General features: G+C 43.6%; 4 protein-coding genes across 4 annotated transcripts; 3 read left to right on the top strand and 1 right to left on the bottom strand.

Moving 5' to 3' along the window:
• Positions 1-37: 37 nt before the first annotated feature.
• On the top strand, positions 38-1,048 carry BDB00DRAFT_768781 (putative methyltransferase-domain-containing protein; the record flags this gene model as incomplete). The annotated part of the gene is made up of 2 exons (XM_053119765.1): positions 38-219; positions 313-1,048. The coding sequence occupies 2 exons, from the start codon at positions 38-40 to the stop codon at positions 1,046-1,048; spliced, it is 918 nt and encodes a 305-aa protein (XP_052976673.1).
• A 683-nt stretch (positions 1,049-1,731) lies between these two features.
• On the top strand, positions 1,732-3,229 carry BDB00DRAFT_875308 (uncharacterized protein; the record flags this gene model as incomplete). Its single annotated transcript, XM_053127334.1, has 3 exons — positions 1,732-1,788; positions 1,865-2,325; positions 2,869-3,229. 3 exons carry the CDS (start codon positions 1,732-1,734, stop codon positions 3,227-3,229), a joined length of 879 nt encoding a protein of 292 aa, XP_052976672.1.
• A 109-nt stretch (positions 3,230-3,338) lies between these two features.
• Positions 3,339-4,367, bottom strand: BDB00DRAFT_837742 (ribulose-phosphate 3-epimerase). Its single transcript, XM_053124578.1, has 4 exons — positions 4,192-4,367; positions 4,074-4,086; positions 3,930-4,003; positions 3,339-3,826 (listed from the first exon to the last, which is right to left on the bottom strand). The coding sequence occupies exons 1-4, from the start codon at positions 4,295-4,297 to the stop codon at positions 3,348-3,350; spliced, it is 672 nt and encodes a 223-aa protein (XP_052976671.1). The 5' UTR covers positions 4,298-4,367; the 3' UTR covers positions 3,339-3,347.
• A 3,788-nt stretch (positions 4,368-8,155) lies between these two features.
• BDB00DRAFT_768812 (uncharacterized protein) lies at positions 8,156-9,977 on the top strand (the record flags this gene model as incomplete). The annotated part of the gene is made up of 3 exons (XM_053119770.1): positions 8,156-8,717; positions 8,828-9,064; positions 9,196-9,977. 3 exons carry the CDS (start codon positions 8,156-8,158, stop codon positions 9,975-9,977), a joined length of 1,581 nt encoding a protein of 526 aa, XP_052976670.1.
• Positions 9,978-16,617: the final 6,640 nt, after the last annotated feature.

Below are 16,617 nucleotides of genomic sequence, written 5' to 3'. Positions count from 1 at the left end.
TTGAAAAAAACTTTATTAAAGAATAGCCCGAGGTCCGATGGCGCCTGCCATTTCCGATCGTAGCAAGGATGAATACGACTTTCTGGTTGGCAATTGTCCCGAAGGTCTCAATGTCGTCGCGTCAGAAGGACCTCCGAGTGCATGGAAGAACACGTTGTCCCATTTGTCTCTTAAACAAGATGTCGAACAGTTTGGGCTGGCTGGTAAAATTTGGCATGCGTATGTCTTGTAGAGAAAAACGAAGACAAAGGGGAAGGAGGGCTTGCTGGATAAATTGCTTACTGTTATTTTGCATCGCATCAACAACAACAGCGCATATATACTTCAGTCTTATTTCTATCCCGATACCCGAGTCGACCCGAAATCGCCCATTCCTGCCCAGTATTTCCGCAACGATCCAAGCCCTGTACCTACCCAACCATTTCGAATTCTCGAGCTAGGCGCAGGCACCGGCTATGTTGGCATTTGGCTAGCCAACATGTTACGGCAACCATGCGAAATGATTATTACGGACCTGGAACCTGTCTTGCCGCTGATCCGAGATAATGTCACTCAGCACTATCAACACATTGTTGATGATAATTCGGCAACCGTACGTGTCGAACGTCTACATTGGGGCAACACCAGCGATGCGTCGGCTATTCTTAAAGAGGGTCCCATCGATCTGATTCTGATCAGCGACTGTGTCTACTTTCCCGAACTCTTTGATATCTTGACGCAGTCTTTAATCGAGATCTGCTCACCAACGACCAAGATCGTGATCGGATACAAGTGTCGTTCGCTGGAAAAGGAATCTGGATTTTGGCAGGATTATTTCGGTCGCTACTTTGATTATGAGCCCGTCCGCAAACTCGAATTTAAACAAGATGAAGACGACGACGACAGTGGTGACGATGGTGAAAAGAAATTAATACCTGGTGGATTGCTAGGAGAGGAAGAGCAAGTCTTTGTGTTTGTCGGGCAACGACGGGCAGACGGACAGATCAAGGCAGCCGATGATACCTTTACGACGCTTATGTTTTGCAACATGATGATTGATTTTGACTGAATAAATAGAGACTGCATATACATCGTTTATTGTCATACTTAATTGTGGCTACAATAGAGAAAATGGACGATCATCGTTGAGAGGTGCTCGTGTTTTGCATCGAAGGAAAAGGGCGAAATACGAGCAAACGCTATGTACAGGTCGGGTAAAGACGAGTGACTGCGGCATTGTCCATAGTAGAGCACTGGTTTATTTTGGTTCTGACGCTTAGCTTTCCATTGACCTGTTCAACTGGTGGGTGTTCTGGCTTGGCTTCGTCCGAGTGATTAGTACTTTTTCTGAAGGCTCTTCAGCAGCCTAATACCTGTATAATGATACTTGATATACTGTGAACGAAGCGGCTCAAAATGATAAAGCAATATTAAGAATGTGTTCTGATGATCTGTTTGAAAGCTGCCTTCGTCTGTGCGCATGATATTGTCGTTATGCAGCTAATATCTGCTACTCGTTTGTGAAGATTGACGTTGGTGAGAAAACTGCATAAATTTCATCGGGCCTGCTCGTCACGGCGCCGTTTCTCCGGGTTTTGGATCGACGACGCCCCACACACACTTTTATATTCACGCATATATTTTGGTGAAAAGAACAAGAGAATCAGGGTAACAATAAGCTTTTTTTCCTGCATATGTTCTTTTTAAAATTAGCTGCAATGGTCTGAAATTTGATGCTTTTAGATTTCTACAATGCTAAGTAAACGAGGCCCACCAAAAGATTACGACATTCCATCCACGATTGTTATCGTACGTTTTGCACTTGGATAACCCTGCTTATTTTTGTCTTGGCTCTCTTACCCGTTTTGCTTACTCCTGGTTTTAGTATATCGTGGTTCTTTTGCTAGGCGTAGGCATGTGCTTTTGCCTGAAGCGGGCAAACCGACTACTACCGAACCAACGTAGCTTCCAACTACGCCCCACAGAACCAAGACGAAGACGCGGATACGATGTTGGTGATGAGGAGCAAGGCGATCCAGAATCACGAATAGGCCTTTTAAGTGGTGGCCAATATGATATAGAAGATGAAGAGGAGGAAGAGCACGGTCGTTTCGCAGATCGGAGGAACTGGCGCCAGGACCGAAGAAGCGTAGATGATGAGGATGGGGATAGTATTGGCCGCGACGAGGATGAAGAGTTTGGCGATATGCAAGGCGCTACTATGGACACCACTCATGGCTCTTCTTTTGCTCCTCCTGCTGCTACAAACGAGAACAGCAATGAGCCACGTACACCATTATTCAATATCGCTGACGATGAGGAAGATAGCGACAACGAAGAGACCAAGTATAACAAGAAAAAATAATATTTGATGTTTTCAGGAAGTTGTGCTAGAGAAGAAGAAGAGTGTATCACACCTCTTGTAATACCTGTTTGACAAAATAGTATGTATAACACATGTCATTGTTTACGCAAGCACTGTGGAAGTATCGCATAGCCTAGCCACTGGGCACAACCGCTACATCTGTTTTCATATACCATGCCCCGAGCAGTATGTGCTGCATAACAGCCGCGAGTAAGGATAGTGACTCGTGGGACGATTTCTTATCTGAAATATTGCGGCTACAGATCTTTATTCAGTATTATGATCATGATGTATAAAGGTTGAAGCATGATACCTACTTCTTCAGCTGCCATCAGTATCAACTTTAGAAACAGGTGGAGAGGAGCTGTTTCTTAGAACCACAGAGCACACGTCATCAATAGTGTTGTCATTAGAGCTTATTTTAAAAAAGTACAATACAACTGTTATGCCGCTCTTGTCAGTGTGTTTTCTTCTTACGCATTTTTTAAATCCATTTCTGCTCCTTCCATTCAAATGATTCGCAGAGTTCCTACCGCCATCACGCTCGACATTAGTGATGTTGAAGAATTGGACAGCTTAAGAGAACTGCATCAACAAGAAGAAGCCCGGCGCGTTGAAATGGCAAAGAAGGTTGCACAACAAGGAGGCGACAAAGAAAAGGATAACCTATTCAATCAAACCCTAAGTGAAACCAAAACCAAAAAAAAGGACACGGCTATCGACACTGTAGCATCGGCAGAAGCATCTTCAAGTAGCCGCTTCGTGGCCAAGCGAAGACGTTTAGCCAACAGTTCTACAAGTCAACAACGCAGTGCCGACGCTCGGAAACGGTTGGGCATTGACGACGACAGCAAACCACAACAACCAGGAAGCCGCCAACTTTAAAAAACCCTGACGTACTGCATTCCCTCCTCTGTAACTCTCTCACTTTTACATTTGCATATCATTCTCTCCCTTTTTCCAAATTGCTGATACTGATGATAAAACAATAAGTACTACTTTATTAAATCCATTGCTTCTGTGCCTCGTTCACCTTTTCTTTAAAAATTGAAATCACTTCATGAGGATTGGGTGCACCGAATAATGAGGTACCGGCGACAATCACATTGGCACCGCCCTGTGCTGACGAATCGATCGTGTCCAAAGCCAAACCACCGTCGACTTCAATATCCAGATGAGGGTACTTTTGACGCAAGGTGAGAACCTTGGGGATACACTCCTCCTTGTACTTTTGGCCACCAAAGCCGGGCTCGACAGTCATGATCAGGATCATGTCAGCCAACTCGGCCACTTCACCTAACACGACATCGACGGACGTGCCGGGCTTAACAGCGACACCAGCCTTCATACCAGCCTTGTGGATCTGATGGATCAATGCAACGGGTTCCTTGGTAGCCTCAATGTGGAATGTGTACATGTTGCCTCCGGCCTTGGCAATATCCTCCACCCAACGCGAGGGTTCAGCAACCATCATGTGGCAATCTTGAATAGTGCGTATTCATTCAATCGCATGTCCCAGCTCATTTCAATAGCCCCATCCTATCACCCTTCTTTTTTCCAGAAGATCAAATGAACCTTGACTCACCAAAGAACGCCTCGGTGCATGGACGAAGACACTTGATGATAGGAGCACCCATGGTGATGTTTGGAACAAAGTGACTAATATATCTTTCTATTAATAACGGAAATAAACAACCGTGTACATTGAATCCTTTTATATAAAGCGTACCCGTCCATGACATCTAAGTACACAATGGTCAATAGGCTCAGGTTAGTCAATTATCCCGGTTTATGCCACAATTCTGAATGTGCGGGGCAGGAGTTGCCAAGCGCGTATTTCACTTTACCCAAGTGAAGCCAGTCGGCGCCATTCTTGACCATGCGCGTAGCCTCGGCCTGCAAATTAGCAAAGTCGCATGCGAGAACAGAAGGTGCAATTATAGCTTTGGGCATAGTTGTGTATGTGTGTGGCAACAACAGAAAAAGAAAAATTAGAGACGTGTTTCCCCGAAATAATTTTTTATTTGCTTACTTCGGCTAGAATTTGTAGCACGGACATCTACTCCACGTTTATACCATGGTCCAATCATTACGTCACATTAGACATTTATGTGAATATCACCTTCCGTACGAGGCCAGATCTTCCCGATATCGTCCTCGAGTGATCCGTGAAGATATCCATGCTTTCCAAATATGCATCATGCTACACATATCTTTACGGCACGACAAATAGATCCCGTGATGATGTTGATGGTGTGATTAGTTGAGTTGCTACTATTCACCTTCCCTTTTCTTGAGCGTTTGTCCATCAGGAAAGATAGCTGTATGACAAGTTAAGTATGACATTGTTCGCTTGTGGTATTTGATCCCTGTGTTATATCAAAAATCGTCACTAACACAGTTTAGTCTGTAGCACAAACTTTCGAGGGAGTATCCCGGACTCTGTATCGATGCAGATCATGGATATTGATATCAGCATTTACTGAAGATGAATGCACTCCCATCTGCATGATCATCCTATCTACTTGATCAGAGCCTTGAATCATTAATAACAGAGAAGGTATAGCAGCATCGTGTATGGATTTTTCAGTATTATGCTGTCCAGCACACAGACACAGAGGAATCATGTGAAAGGACGAGCTTCTTTGAAATTCTCCTTAATGGCCAAATTTGTATTAGTACAGCAGTTTGTTATGCAGAAAGAGTAAAAGAGTAATCCATTAAATACAATTTTATGGGATGATGTTCTGGGTCTTCATTTGCTACAAAAAGTACGTCTTGCCATACTTACACATGTGCATTTTATACATATAATATGCATCGTATTGTGATTTTAGAAAGTGCTTTTCAACAACAATCTTTTAGGTTCTTCAGCTACGTTGAGTACATATAATATGTTAACATTGCACTCAAGCAGCTCGGCACCGGGTGCCTATGAGTGCGGTATACTTTACATTGTAAGATTGTGGCTCTGTGCTTACACATGCTCTCTTTGCTTAAATGTAGACGCGTTTATACTAGAAATGTCCACTCTAACAGCGAATAGTGACTATATCAAATAAAGCTATTTAAACACGCTTTTCATATTATACAGTGGCCGCTCGTTATAGTGATATGCCCGGTGAGACCCAAACCCCATCACTATATCGAATTATTACTTTATCGAATTGCAGTTCCGTCAAAGATATCCGGTACATATATTACCCGGGGTATTTGGCGAGCTCTACAGAAGAAGCTCTAGAATCACATCCTGTCAAAATTGATAGTATGCAACTCCTTGAAAATTTTAGTGTAGGAGAATAAGCTGAAAGGCTTCTATCTGATGAGCTTGGTGCTGGCTGCTGGGATTTTGGATACTCATGAGGAAACATGTGGCGTTGATGGTATTGATTTGATACTATATGAAGAATTATTGTAGAGGATACCTATGCACCAACTTCCTTCAACGACCTCATTAACGATGCTTTGATTATTGATAGAGATTAAGGTACATTCATAAACGGCTGATGTAACTGCATATGTAAAAGTCACGGGCTTGTTTCTGATACAGACAGGTAGATGTTGATGATGAAGAGAATAACTAGAGAAGACGAGATGAGGAGAAGGAAGCATTGAAGCCACTGCATAGTAAAGGAGAGAGGAAGCAGTATATGAGCGATTTATTGAAAACAATGGTGGGTGAAGACGACCTGCACGCTCAGTTATATAGGCTTATTAGAAAAAAGATGCATAGACTAGACTCTGAGATATTAACCAGCACAAGCAAACTGATCTTTTTTCCTTTTCTGATAAATAAAATTATACTATTGGTCCGCTCGATATAATGATATTTCTGATGGTTGATATCACATATCACAATAGCGAATTAGTAATAATTCCCTGCTTAATTTGAGTTGGACCCGATAAACCCATCACTATATCGAAATATCACTATATCGAATATCACTATAACGAGCGGCCACTGTAACAGTAAGTAAATTAGGTCGCCGCGGTACATGTAAGAAGTTAATGAATATTAAGCCTTGTTATGCTATTTTGGGTTGGAGACTACCTAAAAAAGGGTGCAATCTTTTCTAAAGCCGTCTTCCTCAGAATGATTGTAAAAGAGTTGGACTCCTTACGTATATATATAGCAGCTGAAGCAGTATAAAGCAGGAGTACTGTAGTTTGATTTTTCAGCAAACACTCAATTGGATCTTGTTTTTCAGGCTTGTTCATCTCTTGTAACATGTGATATCGATAAAGGAAAAGGGTACAGCTGTTATTGCAATTCACTAACTCTCTGTTGCGTCCTTTATTGCAAACTTCAGAAGTATCTTAATGGCGAATGCATAAAATATTATATTTAACAAATCATATTTAACAAAAATCAACATGATCAAACGAAGTAGATTTTTCGCCGAGAAATCTGCACGTTGTCTTTTACGCTATAAAGAATTCATAGCACAAGCTCAAATGTATATCCCCTAGGCCACGGTACTTAGAGTTTGTCCAGAATAAAAGAAAAAGCTTAATTGTAGCAGTGCGTTACAATACGGCTATTCAGGCGACTCTCCCGAAAGTATATAAGTCAGCTTTAAATGATTCCAATATATACAAGCATTTTCTGGAAAATTAGGTCAACTGTACCACCGTTTTTAAATGTCATCATAAAATGACCATATGCTTACTAGCTGGCTGAATCGCGCAGTTTAATATAGGCGTTCTCAGCCAACTAGCTGCACCCGTATATGTTCTCACCTTTGCGCACAATGCTTTGGATACTAGCACGAGTTCTGCTTCGCTGGCAGCTTCTTCGCCAGCATTTATGCGGGTAATAGATGTCCGTAAATGTGCTGGTGGCTGTTGTTGCTCGCTTGTTGTACAATTAATATTTTTTTTGGACTGGTGGCAATAGGAAGCCGCATAAGTGCTCGACCGAGTAGAGAACGTTCCTGAGGTGATAGTTGTGGTAAGGCATCTTTTGCAATGGGTGAATCGAGGTCGCTTTGAGTTGCAAATGAATCGTCACCACTAAGTTCTCTCCAGGATCTCCAAAAGAGTCGCTGTTGTCGCTGTTGTCGCCGTAGACGCCTTTAGCGTCGCTGACGTTGCTTCACGTCAGCCTGATTATGCTTGTGTTGGTGAAGACGATAATTGAGCTTCATAGCGCAATGAACTGTGCATCGTGTAATCTCAAAAATCTGGTCGGAACAACACGCACTCTTGCCTCCGGTAATTCGGAATATAATTTAAACGGTTTTATATGTCAGACATCTCTCCACATTCTTCACACGTGTTTTCCGCTGAACGAGAGGCAATAGTGAGAGTATTGCGAAGCTCGTATCCGACTTTGCAAGATTAGGAGTGTCATGAGGTGGCTGTCCTGATGATTGAATGCACATTAAGTAACAAGAGGGAAATGAGTAGAACAGACGTCATTGTGTAGAGGTAGGGTGTTAGTTCAAAACCCTTGCATAAAATATACATACTCATGTGCTGCAATACATCAGGCATCGGGCACAGCACATAGTGTATTCCAGCAAAGCTAACACATGGTAGGTGCGTTCCTTCATCGTTATGATTGCTTGTGATGAAGAAGGGAACAAGGTTTCCATAACAAACAAAATGCTCCGAAGCAACCTTCAGCTTGAAATAGCGTCTTTTTTCGCAATGAACTGTTTATACCCTTCAGCTTGAGCCGATGTGGTGTGACAGAGGTTGCGTCATGTCGTGATTATCACAACCTTATTTTACCACGAATCACGCTCTCTTTCCTTCTTCTGCTCTTCTTCTCCTTTCACTTTTCCCTTATTCGATCCGCAAAAAAATATGGACAAGACTCTGTACAGCATCTTTCACGGCAAAAACGACCCCAACCAGCCAGCCGTCATCGTGCCATCGTCCGCACCGATTGCCTGCACGCTATCGTACCCCCAACTCTTGGATACCATCCGCGACTTTAGCTCGCAGCTGAATGCGCTGGTTCCAGGTCTCCAGCCCGGCGATGCGGTCGCCATCTCATACTTGAACTCGCTCGAATTCGTCGTTGCCTTCCTCGGCACGGGCTTCATGCGTCTTATTTCCGCTCCTCTGAACCCCGCATACACTGAAGACGAATTTAACTTTTATCTCGAGGATTCCAAGGCCAAGGTCATGGTTGTGCCTCGTGGTGCTGCCAACGACAAGACCAAGAATGCTGCTATCCGGGCAGCTCAAAAGCAGGGAACCGTGGTGGTCGAGGCCCACTGGGACGGCAAAGCAATTGATGTGGTGGCTTTAGCATCGAACAAATCAGCAAGATCAACCAGTCGAGTTGCGCCATCGTTTGGACCCCGGCCAGACGACGTTACTTTGCTGTTACACACGAGCGGAACGACAGGAAGACCCAAAGGTACAAAGGATAGATAGATAGATGCACGAAAATTAATCATCGTTGGCGATCATACCGTCGATTGGAATGGAAGGGAAAAGGGAGATTAATGAGATGACTTTATTGGAAAGGTGTGCCGTTGTCCCACATCAACCTCGCCACGTCGATGCGCAATATCATCGGGACATACGATCTCTCGCCAAAGGACCGCACCTATCTCGTCATGCCATTGTTCCACGTCCACGGCCTGGTCTGTGGATTGCTCGCAACGCTTTTGTCCGGTGGCTCGGTGGTGATTCCCCAAAAATTCAGTGCCTCACATTTCTGGAAGGACTTTGTAGATACTGGATGCAACTGGTACACCGCAGGTATGTGTGCTTTCTGTGGGCAGCCTTGCCTATTTAGCGCCTGTTCCATTCTCTTATCAGCGTGCATAATGTGATTTAAAACAATTTTTTTTTCTTTTTTCTGCCAAAACCCATAAAAATAAACAATGTAGTTCCGACGATCCATCAGATTCTGCTCCGCAACCCGCCATCGCAGGTCCCTCCCATCCGATTTATCCGCTCCTGCTCATCCAGCCTGGCCCCTGCCACCTTCAAGGCCATCGAGGAGCATTTCAAGGCACCTGTCTTGGAGGCTTATGCCATGACTGAGGCTGCACATCAGATGACCTCGAACCCGTTGCCTAGCCGAGGCGTCCACAAGCCCGGCTCTGTTGGTCTTGGCCAAGGCGTCGAAATTGTCATTTTGGATGACAAGGGCAACCCCGTCGAGGAAGGTGAAGTGTGTATCCGTGGTACCAACGTGACGCGTGGCTACTTGAACAATCCCAAGGCAACTGCCGAGTCATTCACCAAGGACGGCTATTTCCGCACCGGTGATCAGGGCAAGAAGGACAAGGACGGTTATCTTGTGTTGACGGGCAGAATTAAGGAGTTAATCAACCGTGGTGGCGAGAAAATTTCTCCACTTGAACTGGATGGCGTCCTGCTGAGCAGTCCCGGCGTCGCAGAGGCTGTCAGCTTTGCTGTGCCTGATCCTATGTATGGCCAAGAAGTGCATGCCGCTGTCGTGCTTAAGGACAAGGCTAGCAAGAGTGAGGCTGCTGTCGAGCGCGAATTACAGGCTTACTGCCAGACTAAATTGGCCAAGTTCAAGGTGCCCAAGCGGATCTATGTCACGGACATCATGCCCAAGACAGCCACGGGTAAAATCCAACGCCGTGTTGTCAGTCAGACGTTCTTTAAGGAACCAGCACCTGCCCAGGCGAAATTGTAAAAAAGGGAAGTTGTGCCTCCCACCTCCCCCTGCCCCTCACTCTTTATTTGTTAGTTGCGTTCCTATGCTTGTTGCTGTGTTCTACGGCTTCGTTCCTCGCTTTGCTAAAAAAGATATAGAATAAGCGTTCACATCATGTACACTACTTACAGTTGCCTTTGTTTTGATTGTATAAAGTAAAAAGAAAGTGCGGTATGCAGCATCTACTCTTGAATTTTTTCGTCTGTGTCTGGCGCAGGCAGCAGTTACTGTGTAGTCAGAAGTATAAAATCTTGAGGTCCACCAAAGTCCACCTGGGTCCACCATTTTTTGAAATCCCGATAGCAGGACCACAGTGATATCCAGCGATATCATTGGTTATACCGAATGATATCTGCGAATATCAATTGTTGGGGACCGTTTTTATAAGTAGAGCCGTGGACCTGCTTGTTATTAATAAAAGAAGAGCTTGGTATCTTTAGAATTATTACAGAAAACCTTCAAAATGCTTTAAATGAACCGGGCATTGATTCCATGTATTTAAGGAAAGGTTAATGTCATCCGAGATTGCAGAATAAGTTTTTTAAATCGTGCTGTTCTTAATGAATGAGCTGCTCTAGGTCGTGTAATTTGTATCATGCTAGCTACATACAGCAACTGTACCACTCAAAGAGCCTACATTTTAGTGATCTCTCCAATACTTTCAATGTTAGATGACAGTGATATGGATGCCATGGTGTTAGCAAAACTATTACACTCTAACATACACGTAGATCCAACATCAGTGTCTACACTTCAGACTAACCCTATCTTTCTTCTGTCTCGTCAGGTACCTTGTTGATAGCTTTCAAAAAGCATTGGTATAGATGGCACATTGATTCAGTGGATTGAACGGTATACGCTATTCTATCTATGCTTGAGATATTAACAATGTTTTCTCTCCTTTCCTGTACTTTGAACATGTAACAGACACTAGGTAGAGATAGTTAGTGTTGTGTAGGAACATGTCATATCTTGTTCCTTTCTTTGCCTGACTGATGAATAACAGCAACTTATTGCTGCCATTGCAACGATTATAAAACCACTTTGTAATCGCTATCGACCGATGAACTAACTATAAGCAGTTCTAATGACTATCCTTCCTTGATAACTGCTCAAGATTTATGTATTCACAATGCATTTTGACAGCGGAAGGTGCGAAAAACCAGCGCAACATCTGCAGCAGTACGAACATTTTTGGAGAGAAAAACTAATCTACATCGCCTTCATTTAAACAACATATTTCTGTTCCCAGTAATACATTATCGCCATGCTGCTAACCATGTATCGTTCGTAATATACACAGTCGTCTCGAGTGTCCATTATTAAATTACTAATATTAGAGCCATATCCAGTACTGCGTGTATATATATAATCTAATTCCTACATCTTAAGCTCTGCATCAAGTGCAACTAATTTATCAAATGCATTTCATCATGCTTCAGAAAACGTACTATTATAAGCATTCCCTATTCGAAACCATTGACAATCATTTTTAGGACAGGCCTCGTGAGCCCACAAAACAAAAGTTATATATTCTTTGAAAAAAAAAAGGGCCAAACAAGGCCACGAAACAAGCAAAAGTTAAAAAGAAAAAAAAAGCGAGGCAAAAACCATCATGGCCAACAGACCACAACATGAAAGTAATACAATAAAAAAAATATGGCCAAGCAAGGCCAATGTTAGAAAGTTGAAATAAAAGCGTGTCAAAGGGAAAGCTAGCGAGTGAAAAAAAGAACAAGATGGTGAAATGAATATACAAAAAGTTTAAAGTGTATCAAAAAAACATAAGTCTTTCGATAGTGAATCTAATGAGGTAATGCCGACAGCGAGATAGTGTCTATGTATAGTGTCCAACGCTTCTGGTACTCTTTCTTGCATTCCTTTTCTTTCGATATAATCTTGAACTTTCCGAATAATCGCTCGTCTTCTACGAAACCATTTGCCGTCTGAATCACTTTTTCGCCATGCAGTTTTGTACACTTCTTCCATTCTAATCACAGACATGCCGCCATTCCAACCGTCAAACCATTCAGTCCATAATTGTGGGATTGTTTGGACGTTTGTGCGGTTCATGGATGGATATATGGGCTGTTGTTGTTGGGGGTGATGATGATGGTGATGAGTTGGTGCTGATGCTGCTGACGATGATGATGACGATGTTGGTGCTGGTGCTGCTGACGACGACGACGAAGATGATGATGGCGCTGGTGCTGCTGATGGCAGTACCACAGTTGCTGTCATGGTGGATGGGAGGGAGGAGGACGAGGACGGGAGCGAAACCGAGCCCCAACCTTCCTGCTGCTGTTGTTGTTGCTGATCTTGTTGTTGTTGCTGCTGCTGACCTGCCAAGTTGAGCGTGACGCTCAAGGACGCTTGTCCGCTGGCGATGCGGTCCCAATGCTGTACAATATCTCCTATACGACTCATGTTTGGTGCAAGCTGCGCAAGTGCTTCCAGAGTGGGTATGGCGTTAGAGAAAGATTGTACAATGCGATTGGTGTCTTGTTGCTGAGCAGCGATTTGTTGTTGTATTTGTTGTTGCAAGATGGCAAGTCTATTTTCAATGATCGGCACGGCACGTTGAAGTAACAGATCAGTGGGCTCTTCGTTGTTTTCAAGTGCATGATTCAAGTTACTATTTTAAAAGGATAATTAGTATATAAACGAAAGACTGTAGTCCACCAGCACATACTGTTCAAATTCAAGATACAAAGGATCACGGAACAAAGGATCTTGCCACAAATGATGACCTGGACAGCGCTTTTTCATCAAAACCGAATCTTGCAAAAATACAACACGCAACTGCACAAGAAGACGCAAAAACGAATCAGCCGCGCACGAGTCCTCCACTTGTTTGGCATCCAGCAGCGCCCGCCACCGATCGACTTCAGGAAAAACCTTCTTGCAAAGCTCAAGGGGTGGTGTAACAGCAGCACGAGGTAAGTAGAATTGGCCAGCCTCTCTAGTGAATCCTGCCATGGTCCGCAAGATATCACGAGGCAAATTGGTTAGATAACTGGTCGATAAAGCAGAATTATTCCAACGACCTAATCGCCGGATAGACTCTTCGCTCGTTCCAGATATCTCTGCCATGCGTGCTGACGAACCCCTCATAGCGTGAGTGACCGCTTTACTGTGAATGCCGACTGACTTGAATGCTTCTAAAATACACTCGCGATGACGATCATACGTAATGGACTGCGTGTTGCGATCTCTGCCTCTGATGAGCTTGATGTCGAACCAATCTCGATTGCTTTGGAAACAAGGGAATGCCTCACCAGCAACGTGCCACCGATGAAAGAGATAAAAGGAAAGCATCATCAAAGGACAGATAACAACATTGGCGTTACGCATCGCAGCAGCAAACTCCACACGGCCCTCTTGGTTTGTTTTTCCTTGCTTAAGCACCATCACCAACGCATGACATTCAGTGACACCCTCGCGCTCAAGAAGTAACGTTTGTAGATCGGCAAGTTCCATCATACGAACGCTTTCGCCCCGTAGAAGTCCATAGTGTTGCAGAAGAAAAGCAGTGCAGTTTCGCAGTCCTTGTTGCTTGTTGGTGGCCAGAAAATGATCTACAATACGCTCCATCTCAGCTGATGTCGAATATCCATCTGCTGTCGTACGCATGCCTCTGTCTTCGTAGTTTTGTCGACTAAGCTCGTTTTCCACACGTTTCAAATGATCAACCAGTGCATGAACAAGCGGGCCACGCGGATGCGGACGATTGAAGCAAGGGTCTGTTTCGGCTTGTTCAAAATGGAGATCGACAATGGAAGTAATGTATTGTTTAACGGTAGCAAGCTTGACTTTGGGGGCGGGGGCATCAGGCGCAACAGGTTGCTCAACGGTATAACCCGGAGCATCGCGTACAGGTAGAGCAGCAGATGATGACGACGACGATGATGGCAAGATGGTGGTGACGGGCGAGAGAACAGCAGCAGACGAGGATGATGGCATGACGGCGGTGGCGGGCGAGAGAACAGCAGCAGACGAGGATGATGGCATGGTGGTGGTGATGGTACGCATGGCAGGAGCGGGTGACGAGGCGGGCGACAGCACAGAATTCTCTGGCTCTTTTCTCTTTCTTCCAGGTTTACGCTTCTCTCTGAAGACGACCTAAAAAGAACACAATTGTAAGACATGCGTACATATATAGATTGCGAACAGATATGTGGCTAACCTCTTCCACAAGAAAAAGATGAAGCTTTCTGTCGTCGATCAACTGGTTAGTGTGATCATTTGGACAGCGTCTTCGGCACCACTCGAGAAATTCTTCCTGCCTGGGAGAATACGATCTAACTGTATTCTGCGGACGGCTTCCTCGTGCTTGTTCGTATGTAGCTCGAGCAGCAGATTCAGCAGCAGCTTGATACTCTATTTGCGAGCTCATGAAAGAAGTATACTGTGGTAGAGGGGGAGGGACAGGGAGAGAAAGAGGACGTGGTGAGGCACCATTACTCGCCACCACACGGCCCGGGCGATTAGCCAAACGGGCGGTGCTTCTCCTAGCGGGAGTAACAGTGCTACCACGACCTCTGCTCATGTTGTTAAGATAGTGAACGATTTAATGAGGAATGGAAATGAGATGAAGGAAACGGAATCTGACAGATGTGCCTGACAAAAGAAAAGTGGCGAAGCTTCGAAAATTCTTTTTTTTTCCTGGATATCAAGATTGGGTCCCCGCTATGCTGTGGACCTGAGTCCGGACCCGCACTAAACACAAAATGATATTGCCAAAATATCGTTAATTCTTTTCCGGCAATGTCACATTATTGTCCTGCTCATGCATACAAGTACAGTGGTCCCCCGCTTTTTGCACCCCTACCTTTCGCAAATGCTGCGATTTCTGCAACAATCAGTCCAGTCCTGTCACTAAAAACTTAGTTTTTCCGCAATATGCAATTTGCAAACCTGTTATGATCCATTGCATCTTATCGAGGTATTTTTCATGCTTATAATTCGCAACGTCAAAGTCAGTTGATGGATGTTGCATGTAACCGGGGTCCTTTGTGTTTAAGCATAGAAGTAAACTATGATTTGAACACACATATAATTTGATATCCTATATGTATGCACAACGTAGAAGATCACATAGTAGGTGTTATTATCCCCCTTTTATGAGAAGTAACGTATATACGTACAGCATACACTCCTTCGGCTCGGCACCGGGCTGTTCTGCTAGCTGAGCGATCACAAGCAAAGGGATCTAAACGTCTTCTTTTCAAGGCTCGTGAGAATGTCGAGCGGGCGGTGACAGGATGTTCGGATAACTAGTCTTGAAAAGTTAACCAACTCCTTCAAACTGCTGGCTCTTCCGCTTGAATGCTCCTCCCAATTCTATCTTGTTGCTCTGCTGTTGGCTTGTTGAATGTTTTAGCCATTAACTGAAAAAGAAATAGACGGATACTTAAAAATACAAAAGGCAAAGGTTTATTGCTTTCATTGAAACATCTGGACATTTCTTTGCTAAAACATGCATTTGTGTTTATCTGTGAACAGTCCAATGTATAGCACCTGACTTGAGCTACAGTAAACTAAAAAATGTAGTCCCCCGATCTTTGCAAATCTTCGATTTCTGCAACAATTTCTGGGACTTTCCACTGTTGCGAAAAGCGGGGGACCACTGTACCAACCAGCAGCCAGTCTGTTTTCAAGTCTTATAAAACTAGCTTTTTTCTTCGCTGGCAAGCATAACTGACCGTTCTTTATCTTGATCTCCACCCAACACCAATCTCTTGTTTTTAAAAAGTCATCTTTTCTCTCTTTCTTCTCTGTGATCTATTCGTATAAATATACAGGATTTTGCGTCTGAAACTGGCCATGAGGTTTTATATTTGAGCTTAGAAGGATGGAGAATTTTCGCTTGGAATCATTTTTTTGTTGGCTTTAAAGACGAGCAATATCAGCTAAACAAGCTATATATATTCGCTGAAAGGAGGATTAATTTTCGCACTTTTGAAAAAATATTCGCATCTAGTCGCAACTGTTCGCTAAGTGCTAAGAATTGTTCACTTTGAAGAACAAATTGTTGGCTTTGGATGAGTTATATGATCGCTTCATTGAAGCTCTTTGTTCGCTTGCATTATTATAATGTTCGCCTACACGATTATATTGTTCGCTATACTTCTTCAAAGTTCGCTTATAGCAAGTCAATGTTCACCTTTTAGAATTCAAACTTCGCTTCGAAGAATGCTTTTTCCGCAGTATTTTAGCTATTGTTCGCTTTAGTTGCGCTATAGTTCGCGTCGATTAAGCTCTTTTCCTTACACGCTCATGCACCCTATCAAATAGAAACTTGCTATTTAAAAGCAATTTGCATAGCAAATTGACACAATGTATTTGCTGTTCGATTGTTCCTGGGAACCATCAAAAGAACAAATAAAGCATATACTTGTTCCCCTCTAGGTATTAATGACTTTTCTATGAGTTCCTTTATACGTTATGTCAATTCGGATTTCACTCGACGCCACATTAAAACTATCGATATATTTTAACTGGCCATTCTCTTGTTGCGTGCTTGCATACTGCGACAGAGTGCTACAATGTCCGTATTCTCGTGTGCATTGATTTATATATTCCAATGACCTTATGAAAAACAGCCCATGCCTACAGA

This window comes from Zychaea mexicana (genome assembly GCF_025766255.1).
Source record: "Zychaea mexicana strain RSA 1403 chromosome Unknown BDB00scaffold_71, whole genome shotgun sequence".
NCBI lineage: Eukaryota > Fungi > Mucoromycota > Mucoromycetes > Mucorales > Lichtheimiaceae > Zychaea > Zychaea mexicana.
Note: the sequence above shows the minus strand (reverse complement) of the source record. Positions and strands in the feature narration are given on the sequence as shown.

What these genes read in the sequence shown, in the direction of transcription:
- BDB00DRAFT_837742 (XM_053124578.1), bottom strand. Translation starts at nt 4,297, where the DNA reads ATGCCCAAAGCTATAATTGCACCTTCTGTTCTCGCATGCGACTTTGCT. An exon ending in ATGCACCGAGGCGTTCTTTG is followed by an intron (nt 3,827 to 3,929) that starts GTGAGTCAAGGT and finishes GCACTATTCAAG; the next exon opens with ATTGCCACATGATGGTTGCT.